This window comes from Nicotiana attenuata, unplaced genomic scaffold (assembly GCF_001879085.1).
Source record: "Nicotiana attenuata strain UT unplaced genomic scaffold, NIATTr2, whole genome shotgun sequence".
Taxonomy (NCBI): domain Eukaryota; kingdom Viridiplantae; phylum Streptophyta; class Magnoliopsida; order Solanales; family Solanaceae; genus Nicotiana; species Nicotiana attenuata.
In genome coordinates, this window is record NW_017670479.1 from 232648 (window position 1) to 245349 (window position 12702).

The 12702-nt window shown below is 38.0% G+C and overlaps 1 protein-coding gene across 1 annotated transcript; it reads right to left on the bottom strand.

Annotated features, from left to right (window-relative positions):
* Positions 1-7815: 7815 nt before the first annotated feature.
* LOC109240021 lies at positions 7816-12402 on the bottom strand. The gene is made up of 5 exons (XM_019406640.1): positions 11751-12402; positions 10152-10313; positions 9386-10066; positions 8093-9201; positions 7816-8013 (listed from the first exon to the last, which is right to left on the bottom strand). The coding sequence occupies exons 1-5, from the start codon at positions 12087-12089 to the stop codon at positions 7995-7997; spliced, it is 2310 nt and encodes a 769-aa protein (XP_019262185.1). The 5' UTR covers positions 12090-12402; the 3' UTR covers positions 7816-7994.
* Positions 12403-12702: the final 300 nt, after the last annotated feature.

Sequence of the window (12702 nt, forward strand, 5' to 3'; positions counted from 1 at the left end):
AGATTGGAACACCTTTTTAAGCACGAAGTCCCCAATTTTGAAGAATCTGAGGCGTGCTTTCCTGTTATAGTATCGTTCAATTACTTGCTTTTGTGCCGCCATTCTTATTAGTGCAGTTTCTCTTCTTCCTTCTAACAAATCAAGATTCACCCGCATCTCTACATCATTTGATTCCTCCGATGCTTGAACGTACCGTGTGCTTGGTTCTCCTATCTCTACTGGAATCAGAGCCTCCGCACCATAAACCATTAAAAATGGGGTTTCTCCCGTGCTTGTTTTTGTCGTTGTACGATAAGCCCATAATACTCCAGGTAATATTTCAGGCCAATTACCTTTCGAATCTTGCAATCTTTTCTTCAAGTTGTTGACGCTAACCTTATTCGTGGACTCAGCTTGTCCATTTCCCACTGGATGATATGGTGTAGATGTTATTCTTTTAATCTGCCAACTTTCGAAAAATTCTGTGATTTGGGCCCCTATGAATTGTGGTCCATTATCATAGACGATTTCCCTTGGTACTCCAAAACGGCATATTATGTTTCTCCAAATGAAGTCTTTAACTTCTTTCTCCCGCACCTGTTTAAAAGCTCCTGCTTCTACCCATTTAGTGAAGTAATCTGTAAGCACAAGTAGAAATTTTACCCGACCTTTTGCTAGTGGTAAAGGACCTACAATATCCATTCCCCATTTCATAAAGGGCCACGGAGCTATGACAGGATGGAGTAACTCAGCTGGTCTATGTATATTATTGCCGTATCTTTGACATTTATCACATTTAGACACGAAATCATTAGCTTCTTCTTCCATCTTGGGCCAATAATATCCTGCTCGAATCAATGTTTTCACCAGCGACCTCCCACCAGCGTGACTTCCGCAATGTCCTTCATGTACTTCCCTCATCACATATTCTATTTGAGAAGGTACGAGATACCTTGCTAATGGGCCACCAAACATCTTTCGATAAAGATTCCCTTGATGTAAACAATAACGGGCAGCTTTTTTGCGAAGTGCATGAGCTTTTGTTTTGTCGATAGGCACGGTACCATGCTGTAAAAAAGCAATAATTTCATTTCTCCAATCCCATGTTAAATGATTAAAATTTACCTCATTCTTATCAGGTTCGAGGACGGAATGAAATAAATGTACGATTGAAGTATTTGTATCATTTGCCACGTCTGCTGCGGACGCGAGATTAGATAATGCATCTGCTTCTGCATTCTCGTCTCTTGGGATCTGCATTACCTTCCAAGTTTGGAATTGTATTATTAATTCCCGTACTTTTTCCAAATATTCTTGCATTCGAGTTTCCCTGGCTGTAAAAGTCCCCAGTATTTGATTAACCACAAGTTGAGAATCGCTCTTGATTATAATCTAGGTTATGCCAAGTTCCCGTGCCAGTTCTAAACCTGCAATTACAGCCTCATACTCTGCTTCATTGTTAGTTATAGAATGACATTTTATAGCTTGTCTAATAGTTCCACCTGTAGGAGGTACGAGAACTATCCCTAGGCCTGCACCTTTTACATTAGAAGCATCAGCGAATAAAATCCAAGTCCCCGGGTTTGCACCATTAAAAACTTGTAACTCTTTTTCTGCTTCTAAATGCATTCCCTGACTAAAATCAGCTATGAAATCGGCTAATACTTGAGATTTTATTGCAGTTCTAGATTGATAACTGATTTCATATTCGCTTAACTCTATGGCCCATTTTGCTAACCTTCCTGATAACTCATGTTTATGCAAAATGCTTCGTAATGGAAAAGCAGTAACCACAACAATGGGATGGGACTGGAAATAAGGTCTCAATTTTCTAGATGCCATGATCAAAGCTAAAGCTAACTTTTCTAGTTGCGGGTATCGTGTTTCAGCATCTAATAGAGATTTACTTACATAATAGATAGGAGATTGTTTACCTTGGTCCTCTCGAACTAACACAGCACTTACCGCAACTTCTGATACAGCCAAATAAATGAGCAACTTTTCACCCTCCTTCGATTTTTCTAGCAGCGGCGGGTTTGACAAATAAGCTTTCAAATTTCTGAGAGCCAGTTGACAATCTTCGTTCCATTCAAAATGATCTTGTTTTTTGAGTGTTGCGAAAAATTTAAAGCACTTCTCCGAAGATTTGGAAATAAACCTCCCCAAAGCCGCAATTCTTCCTGTTAATCTTTGAACCTCTTTCTTACTTGTAAGGATATCAGGAATTTCTTCTATTGCTTTGATCTGAGAGGGATTCACTTCAATGCCACGGTTAGAAACAAGAAAACCCAAAAATTTACCTGAGGCAACTCCAAATGCACATTTTTCTAGGTTGAGTTTCATATTAAATTTTTGCAAAATTCCAAATGTAACAGATAAATGAGAAATATGATCATTAGAATGCTGAGTTTTGACGAGCATATCGTCTATATATACCTCCATAGTTTTTCCTAAATGTTCTTGAAACATTTTGGTGACCAACCTTTAATAGGTTGCTCCAGCATTCTTGAGACCAAAGGGCATTACTTTATAACAGTAAGTCCCCCTGTCTGTGATGAAAGAAGTTTTGTTTTCATCACCGGGGTCCATTTTTATTTGGTTGTACCCCGAATATGCATCTAAGAAACTTAAAAGTTCATGCCCTGCAGTTGCATCAATTAACTGATCTATATGAGGTAGAGGGAAGGAATCTTTTGGACAGGCTTTGTTAAGATCGGTATAATCTACACAAACCCGCCACTTACCATTTTTCTTAGGTACGACGACCGTATTAGCCAACCAATCGGGGTACTTTACCTCACGGATTGACCCAATTTTTAATAGCTTTTGGACCTCCTCTTGAATCACCTGGTTTTTGAAAGCTCCTTGCTTTTTTTTCTTTTGTTTTACGGGTATGCAAGATGGGTCTTCATTTAGTTTGTGAGTCATTACATCCGGTGGTATTCCTGTCATATCAGCATGGGACCAAGCAAAACAATCCACGTTAGCTTTTAAGAATTCAATTAACATACCTCGCGTATCTGAGCTTAAGTTGGCTCCCACATAAACCTTTCGTTCAGGCCATTGTTCAAATAGTATCACAGGCTCGAGCTCCTCAATTGTTGTTTTGATGTTTTCATTCTCTTCAGGCTCTTGAATCATATCAGGTCTCAAGTCTATATCTGTCTTTCCTCGTTCCGTTGTGGTTTGGTCTATGTCTTCTTCAACTTTATTTACAACACTCGTATCTGATACCATATTAATACTCCTAGCTATATGTTGTTCCCCTCGAATTTGACAAATTCCCCATGGTGANTTGTTTTGATGTTTTCATTCTCTTCAGGCTCTTGAATCATATCAGGTCTCAGGTCTATATCTGTCTTTCCTCGTGCCGTTGTGGTTTGGTCTATGTTTTCTTCAACTTTATTTACAGCACTTGTATCTGTTACCATATTAATACTCCTAGCTGTATGTTGTTCCCCTCGAATTTGACAGATTCCCCAAGGTGATGGGAATTTCATTACATGATGTAGAGTTGATGGGACAGCGTTCATATCATGAATCCACGGTCTCCCCATGATTACATTATATGCCATCTCCATATCTACTACCTGAAATTTGGTATCTTTCACAACACCCTCTGCAAAAGTTGTTAGAATTACCTCTCCTTTAGTTACAACACTGGAATTATCGAATCATGTTAGAATATGCGCCTTTGGAATCATCTTATCCTCCGCTTGCATTTCACGTAGTACCCTTAATAGGATGATGTTTGCAGAACTTCCTGGATCAATCAAAACTCTTTTTATATTAGTATCATGTACAAGTAAAGATATTACCAGCGCGTCGTTGTGGGGGGTGATCACTCCTTCTGTGTCTGCATCATCAAAAGTGATACTTTCATCCTCTAAGGTTTGACGCACTCGTTTCCCGTGCGTGATTGTGACTTTTGGAGACGTTTATTTGAAGCTGTGTACTGTTACTCCATAAATATCTTCTCCCCCATTGTAACATTTACGGTCTCTGGGTGATGGGGGCTTTGGCGGCTCTTGCCTGTTTTTCATCGTAGGCCTGCTTTCCTTTCTCGCTAAACAACTCAGTGAGATAACCTTGTTTCAATAGATGGTCCACTTCACTTTGTAAGAATCTACATTCTGAAGTTTTATGCCCATGATCATTATGAAATTCGCACCAATGATCTGGATTGCGCTTGTTTGGATTTGATCGCATCTCCTTCGGCCATCGTACCTTATCTCCCATGCTCCTTAAAATAGCTACGAGCTCGGAGGTAGTGACATTGAAATTATATCCACCAAATCTCGCCTTCAAACTTCCATCATCATCTCGTGCCCCGCGTTTGTTTCGAACATTCGCAAACCTCGATGAGGAGCCTGACTCCCTGTTTCTTGATTTTTGATCATATCGTTGATTATCCTGTTTTATTCGTGAATCTTTTCCTGCAGGACCCATATAAGGATCGTACCTGTTTTTACCTAATCTTTTTTTAGCTTCGGATCTCCTTGAACTGCTTCTATCTTCATGTTGAAATCGAGGCACGGTATCTTCTTCGATTCGCAACTTCGTACTGTACCTGTTATACACATCATTCCACGTGGTTGCAGGGAACTCTCGAAGGCTTTCTTTAAGTCTTCTCGTGGCTTCAGAACTTTTAACATTTAGATTGCTCGCAAAAGCTATTGCAGCCCAATTATCTGGTACGCGGGGTAAAGTCATTCGTTCGCGTTGGAACCTATCAACAAAATCTCTGAGCAACTCTGTATCCCCTTGTTTGATTTTAAAGATGTCCTCCATTCTTTTTTCAACCTTTTGTGCTCCTGAGTGCGCCTTAATGAAAGAATCTGCAAGCTCAGCAAAAGAATTTATAGAGTTTTCAGGCAAAAGAGAATACCAGGTTAGTGCACCCTTGGTGAGTGTTTCACCAAATTTCTTGACCAACACGGACTCAATCTCCTGCTTGGTTAAATCATTTCCTTTGACCCCTGTAGTAAATGCCGTCACATGGTCATGTGGATCGGTTGTGCCGTCATATTTTGAAATGTCAGGCATTTTGAACTTTTTAGGGATTGAAAGGGGAGCAGCACTCGGTTTCCAAGGTTGTTGTGAATATTTATCCGCATCTATTCCTTTGATTATTGGGGGAACTCCAGGGATTTGCTCGATGCGTTCGTTTTGTTCTTTGAGCTGTGTCTGCAAAGTTAGTACCAAATTTTGTAAATAAGAATTGTTTGTATTACCTGGATTCATTTCTCGTGGTTCAATGGGGGTTCCTTCGTTTGAATTAACAAGGCCAGAACGAGGATTCTCCAGCGTATTGTTATTTGGCGAAGGTGTGGACGGCGCAGCAGGTAACCGGCTAACTAGCGCTTGAAGAGCTTGGTTAACCCGTGCATCAATTATTCTTTGCAGAGCTTCTTCTGGTCCCTCAAAATGTTCTGATTGCTCTTGCTCATCAGCATGTGATTTAGGAGTGCCTTCACGAGATTGACGTGGTGAATTTTGAAGGGCAGGAACCGCGTTAAAGTTCTGCAAATCTCCTTGATCTTGATGCATTTGATTTTCACGGTTTCCCAAGGTGTTTTCACTGTTATTATTGTCATGTGACATGATGATAACAACAGATAGACTGTAACTTAAAAAGAATAGATTATCAGATTCCCGGTAACGGAACCAATTTGTTTCACCAAAGAAATAATATTTTGGATAAAACTAGAATTTGAGATGAAAAATCGGGTTACTGATAATCAAGAGACCAAAATAATAATAGGCTTTCTGAGAATAATAATAAAGCAGTAAACAAAATTTTTTTATTCAGTATGATGTAAATGATGTCCTTTTCCCAATACAACTTCCTCCTTTTATAGTTGATTCTAGGTAAAGGAATAAAACCTAAGCTTTAATGAGACAATTATGGACAATAAATGACATTAAATGAGCCGTTACACAATCATTCCTATTAAATACCAATTTTCTAACGTATCAGGTATTTAATACTGAATTTGGACTCCTTTTTGTCTTCAGATTCATGTCTTCAATGCCTTTCTACCCACTGGCCTTAAATGACTTCGAATTGGTACGAGACTCGTGTCTAAACTGCTTCTCGTGCCTATTTCACTTCTTCTTCCCGTACCTGTCGTTTCCCGTACCTTTTTCCCAATTGTTACGCTTTGACCACTTGTCCAGTCCACGTGTCACGCCACGTCATCTTCAATATAAATTCAACTTTTTTCCCAATACAAAGCTGCTCAGGGCCTCAAACTGCTGAACAACGCGCTAGGGATCAAAACTACCGGCGGGTCGTTACAGATGGATAAATAATCTTTTTTATTTCTCTTTACTACAAAGGGAAAAAAATGATATAGAACTCCTTTTTATGATATCTGAAGATTCTATACTTAGACACTAGTTCTTTGTATTATTACAATGTAAATCTCATGGATCCAGTTTTTATGGTATAGAATGAGGGCCGTTTGGTTATCAGGACGAGGATACTAATTTAAGGATAAAATTTGAAATTGTATTTATCCTAGGTTTAGTTATAGGTATTTTCGCTAATACTAGTATAAATTTATACCAAAATGGTGAAATTAACTATCCTATATAAAAAGTGAAATAGCTAATCCCAGCCCATAAACGACCTCTAATAAGTGTATTGTAGGTATGGTTGAGAGGTATTTTGGATGAAGGTTCTTCGTGGTGGAATGAGTTAGGGCGTTTTTTGTTCGATAAACATATAAATTAATATACCTTATATATACGATTAGTACTCATCACGTATTAAACAAAAATATTGCAAGAAATTAGAATACCCATTCCTGATATATACACATATATAACATAGTCATATACACCATTACTATTGATCACGTATTCAACAATATACGGCAAAATGAAATATAAAATTAAAAGACAAAGTATAGAGAGAGGTGGCATATCCTAAAGTAATAATTGTCGTAAACTAATCATACACTATTATTCTCGAAATTTTAACTGAAACATCTTTGAAAACAGGAGGAAAGACAATTAACTTGCAGAAGTGACACCTTAAGGTTCAACAGTGCGTCGTACACGTAGAAACTGGAAATGCTTAAAATACCATGGAAGTTATTGTCATTTATAAGCAAAAAAATGGATGGAACGTAGTGGATTATTAATTAGCATTACTATTTTAATGGGATCGAGATTATAAGTTTTCTACTATAGAATTTGCCATCGCCTGTTATTTTGGTTTTGCTGCTAAAAATTTATAATGTTTTCTTCAACTTGTGTAGTTGTGAAAATTGCCCTTCATTATCAGTATCCAAATGTATGACTTGGCCCAACTAATCTGAATACCTTCACCTAAAGTGATAAAGCGTTTTTGACCAAAAGATACTCTGGGAAAAGGAATCTCAACCATTACATCATTAGCCTTTACTCCTACCTTGTAAAGGTAGAGCGAATGTTTCCGATAGACGATATGTCAGATTCCACCAAGTACACATGGAACCTAATCATACATTTCCTCCCCTTATTATATCTTCATAGTTGGACGGGCAACAGGTGAATATTCCCATACGAGGAACGGAGGTGGCTAGGTTAGCAAAGAGATGGTTATCATTTCAAGAACGTAAGGTGTCTTTACTTTTTAAGAGAAATAAACTCGAACTGAGATAGGATAGGGTCACATTGTTGCATTTGGACTTGTGGTATTTCATAGTCCACCTCCAGCCTAGATTATACGCCACAACAAAATGTTCTAACTTCTATGCACCCTAGAATGATTTCATTTTAAATGATTGCTGCCAGTTCTGTATGCTAGACAATCCATACTAGTCCAGAGCAGCATCAAGGAATTAATAGACAAATGAAAAGTTAAGAGCAGTAAAGAGACCATATATTTATTTATGCCCTCCCCTCTTTGAGAGAAAGAGTATTATACTCATGGTGACATTTCCATAGTCATTTACATTGTCACCCGAAAGCATTAATAAGAAGAGCCACTGAGCCACTTGCAATCATGTATGAAACAAAGGATATTAGACATGCCCTTCATTCCTAAATTAGATGTAGAAACACAAAAAGAAGGATTAGCGATGTTAAGTATATATACTCAAATTTACTAATCAGCGCTTACTCTGCCTCTGACGATGGTAACGCCAAGCTGTTAGCAGTCAGTTCTTCTGGACGTGATTCCAACTCGGTGTTAAAGCTCTTTGTATAATGGAACTCAATTTGCAGCCTCTGATGAAGGGGTGTAGATGCCATCAACCCCTTTTTCACATCAACTTCTAATTCCCTAATGGGGATTGCCGCCAAAAAACTCTTAATGTACTCTTTACACGCCTCTTTACCTTTACAAACAATGGTGGACTCCTCGTTTTCAGGTGCTTTGTCGCTACAGATGATGGCTGATTCTCCGGTCTTCTCATTGGGGTTATTTGTGGTGACTATGATTTTTCCTTCATTAGTAGTAGCCTCCTTCATATCAGGTTGCTCCTTTTTACTGCTGGCCGGTTTATCATCTGATTGTTGACTCGCGCTAGGTATCTGCAAAATTCTAGTATCTCTGTCAAATTTGAGGATGAAAGCCTGGTTGCAGCCCTCATAAAGCCTCTCGCCCAAAGTGTCGATGATATAGTATGCATCTTGTTCGACCTTGAGGATGAAGAAGTGGTCATTCCAACTCACAATGTAAACGAAGGACTCGCCATGACTAGCATTGTCTTGAACAGATTTAGAAATCTCATCCCAGATGTTGTCAAAGGACATGGCACCTTTGAGAAAACCGAATCCCTCGTCTTCAATTCCTTCCGGAAGAAAGAAACCGATGAACGACTTTTCTGGGACTACTGAGAGCGGGCGTACTTTAGCCTGGACCACTGTTTCGAGATCAAAATGCTTATCCGGGAAACGCTCCCTGTACGTCTCGTTTTCACAGAGATTCCTCCACTCTAGTGAACCTTCACGGATAAGACTGTCAAGTTGGGACTTGATCGGCATTTCTTCCGGATTGGAATGAAACCAATCGGCAATGACCGCAACCAAGGCTGTGCAAGCACTTTCACCCGCAGCTCGTTCATTTCGTTGATCAATTGAAGCAAAGAAGACGCCAGTCTGCAGCTTCATCTGCCCATCACGGCTTACTATCTCTTTTTGCTCCCAACTACCAACAGCAAAACTGTCATCTCCAAACTCGGAGACTGCAAATCTATTTGCAGTTGAACCTTCTTCAGATTTACTCCACTGCAAGAATTGGGGAGGTATTGTTAAAAGAGATAAAAACTTCGTCAAAAGAAGGAAAATGGTTTTGGGACAAGAACTATGATGTACACTAAATAGTTAAGAATAGTATTCCACTAAACAAATTCATTCGGATACTGGAAAGATCTAATGATAAAAATGATAGCAAGAGAAGATGGACACATACCCCTGAAGAAGACTCATCAGAGGAACTAAGTTGTCGGCGATCAAAATCTATATCATCCCCACCTTCCTCTCCATAATATTTCTTCAACAACGGCTCCCCCTTGGTTTTCGGAGATCTGAAGCTTAACTTTCTCTTCTTCCAAGGGAGAATTCTGTGTTTTGAACTCTGCTGTGATAATTGATTAGGTCTTGCTCCAGTTGCATCCTCAGTGTACGCATGCCCTGCATCAGATTTGTGATGGCTATAGTAGACCAAATCCTCATCTTCACTGCCACTTGTGTTTGAGTAATATGATCCACCGGCATGGTTTGCATATGCAAGTGTTCCATAACTGAAAGACTTCTGCAGTGTCGTATCCTCTTTTACTTCCTCCGATTCAGCTTCTTCTGAATCACCAAATGAATCTGTGTCAACTGGGTAAGTGAGATCAGTGTCATCACTTTTAACCGAGTTCCTTCCATCACTGCCCTCCTCTTCATGCAACACCTTCTTTCGCCGCATAGTAGATAATCCCTTGAAAAGTTTAACTTTCTGCAGACCTGCTTTCAAAGCAGAAATCTCATTTCTGTCTGTCGACAAAACCTCTGCAGGGGAAGGAGATACTGGAGCAGACATGACAAACTTTGGCAATGTTTCTGAGGCTTCATGAGCATTACTCAATTCAACAAGATTGAGAGACAACTGTCATGCATATCAATCATGTTATCCAAAAAAATTGATTGATGTAAAAAAACAAATAAAGTTCAAGCAAAATTGTTTTGCTTACACAAAGTGAGAGGTTGCTCTTACTGCTGCCACTATAAGCTTCCAAGGGAATGACTATTTCAATTTCTTCTTCTTTCTCCCTAGCTGCTGAAGCAAATTCTGCAATGTTCAATGACGCCGCAGCAACTATGGGGACTTTATGGTTTGTTCTTCTATTTGTAACCTGATTTATAAAAAAGCATGAATATGTACTGTCAAGCAACTTACAGATAGAATCACAACTACGGAGTTGATACAACGAAATGAGGAGCAAATGACACGTTTAAGAATAACAACATAGACCCCCAAAGCGTGGAAAGGAACAAGCAGCTAAACAATGTGATCCTCCTAAGAAGAATAAGCATATACCCAAGAGACCTACTATTCTTCCTTCTTTCTCTTTTGTTGCCAGCTTTTTTGGGTTGAATCCAACTTCCTTCTTAATTAGAAAGAAAAAGATGCCAAACAAAGCAACTAAAGAAAGGCATATTCTCCAAAGACCTCATTAAACATTTTCCAAATAGTAAAGAAATATACAGAATATGCCAGTATTATATATTTCCAAAATGTACAGCCACAAATGTAGAAAAGTTAATACTGATATGAATGGAAAATAGTAGGTCTCACCATCTCTGTTACATCACTAATGAAACACACCACAAGCTATTAAGGTAGGTCCATCAAAAGGTAATCATTAAATCCCATAAAGCTTAATTAGCCTTTTGACTCTCAGGGCATGTCAAAATAGTAACTTCATTATTTGAGCTAAATCTCAGGATATTCATGGTTAAAGAAAATTAACTTTTCAGATAGAAAAGCATCGTCGGTTACTGTAATGTTAAAGGAAGAGCATCAAGGGGAAATTCACAATTTATTGACTTAGTTTACTGCTATGTTTGTAATCAAAATAAAAGAAAAAACAGTTTGCTGCTGAATTTCATCACTGATCTCTTGATAGCATATTATTGAAGAGGCTAACACAATACCCTTAATATATACTTACTAATTTAAGGAAATTCAGGAAATTACTCATTCAGACAAATACAACAACAACAAACCCTGTGTAATCCCACAAGTAGGGTCTAGGGAGGGTAATGTGTACGCAGACCTTAACCCTACCTTCTGAATGTAGAGAGGCTATTTCCGATAGACACTCGGCTCAGTCAGACAAATCAAGATTCTACGTCTGCTAGTTCCAGCAAAATACATGATATGATCAAAATTCATGAAACCACAATTTAAAGGACAATGGTCAAGAAAGCTTAATTCCTTCTAATACCTTACACACTTAAGACAAGAAAGACCCCAAATTCATAGTCAAGAAAAAAGTCAAACTTCCACATCAGATAGTTAAGGCCTTTGATCAATTCTCAATAATTTGCCAATGAAACAGAATTCTCAGTATCAGCAGTAGTTCTCAAATTCCCATGAATTGGATTAAGAAATTGAGTTCTTATCTCATAAAACATTCCGAGATTAATTTTTTAATCTTTTTCTTTTTGCTCTAATAAAAAAACCAAACAGCCCATCATAGAACAAAGGCAAAGAATAAAAGAAAAACAACCAACAAAATCATTAATAATCAAAAAAAAAATAGAGGTAAAAGCAAGCAGTAACTCACATTAAACACACTAAAAGAAACCTCCCAAGGATGAAATTCAGTCTCTTTGGATAGAGAAAAATTGCATAGGCTCTGAAACTCCTCATTCCAATGAACAACACCATCATCATCTTTCAAAGACTCTTCCTTTGTAAAATTCTTCTTTACACTTTTCCTCTTTAGAGAACTCAAACTCAAAGAATTATTACCCTTTGAACCTTTCCATTTTATTTCAACAGCCAATCTTTGAAAATCAGGTGAAAAGTTTAGACCTTTAAGACAGTTAACTGTGATCTTGGCCTCAAATTTCTTTGACGATAATGGTGGCCATGGCCTCCACTTCATCATCTTCACAACCATCTCTTTTTTTTCCCCTTTGAATTCACACAATTCCAACACAAAACAAACAAATACTCAAAAGGGTCCCCAAAAAATACAAAAAAGATTATATCTTCGAAAGTTTTGGGCCTAAAAATGGGAGATTTTAAAGAATTTTGAGAGTTAGTTTGGAATCAGAACATGAAAAGAGAGAGATATGAAAGAAAGAAGAATTGTTTTTGAGTTATGTGGAACCACTCTGTCTTTTAGAGAGAGAGAGAGAGGCCGGCAATGTAAAAACACCTAAGGAATAACAACGTCTCTATTTCTACTAGGATTTCAAGAGTGTTTGTCCCACACTATTGTTCCTCTTTTTTATTTTTCATGTTTATGGATTGGATTAAGAATATCCATTGCTAATTTCAAGATTACTTAAAAGGTATAAACATAATAAAATCTTATCTTTTTAAGATTAACAGTTTCCAATGAAATCTAACCAGATATATTTTCCATGTTTTTAGGATAAGGCTAAACTATAATAACAAATTTTTAGGTACAAAGGTACATCGAACCTTCTTGGGTTTCAGATATTATTACGTTAGGCATCTTGGGAATTTATGAGTGATTTTAGGATTTAAGATTTTTTTTTGGATTT

Coding starts and splice junctions, on each gene's coding strand:
- LOC109240021 (XM_019406640.1), bottom strand. CDS start 12,089: ATGGTTGTGAAGATGATGAAGTGGAGGCCATGGCCACCATTATCGTCA. Junction 10,314..11,750: donor TTTCTTTTAGTGTGTTTAAT/GTGAGTTACTGC, acceptor TTTATAAATCAG/GTTACAAATAGAAGAACAAA. Junction 10,067..10,151: donor AGAGCAACCTCTCACTTTGT/GTAAGCAAAACA, acceptor TATGCATGACAG/TTGTCTCTCAATCTTGTTGA.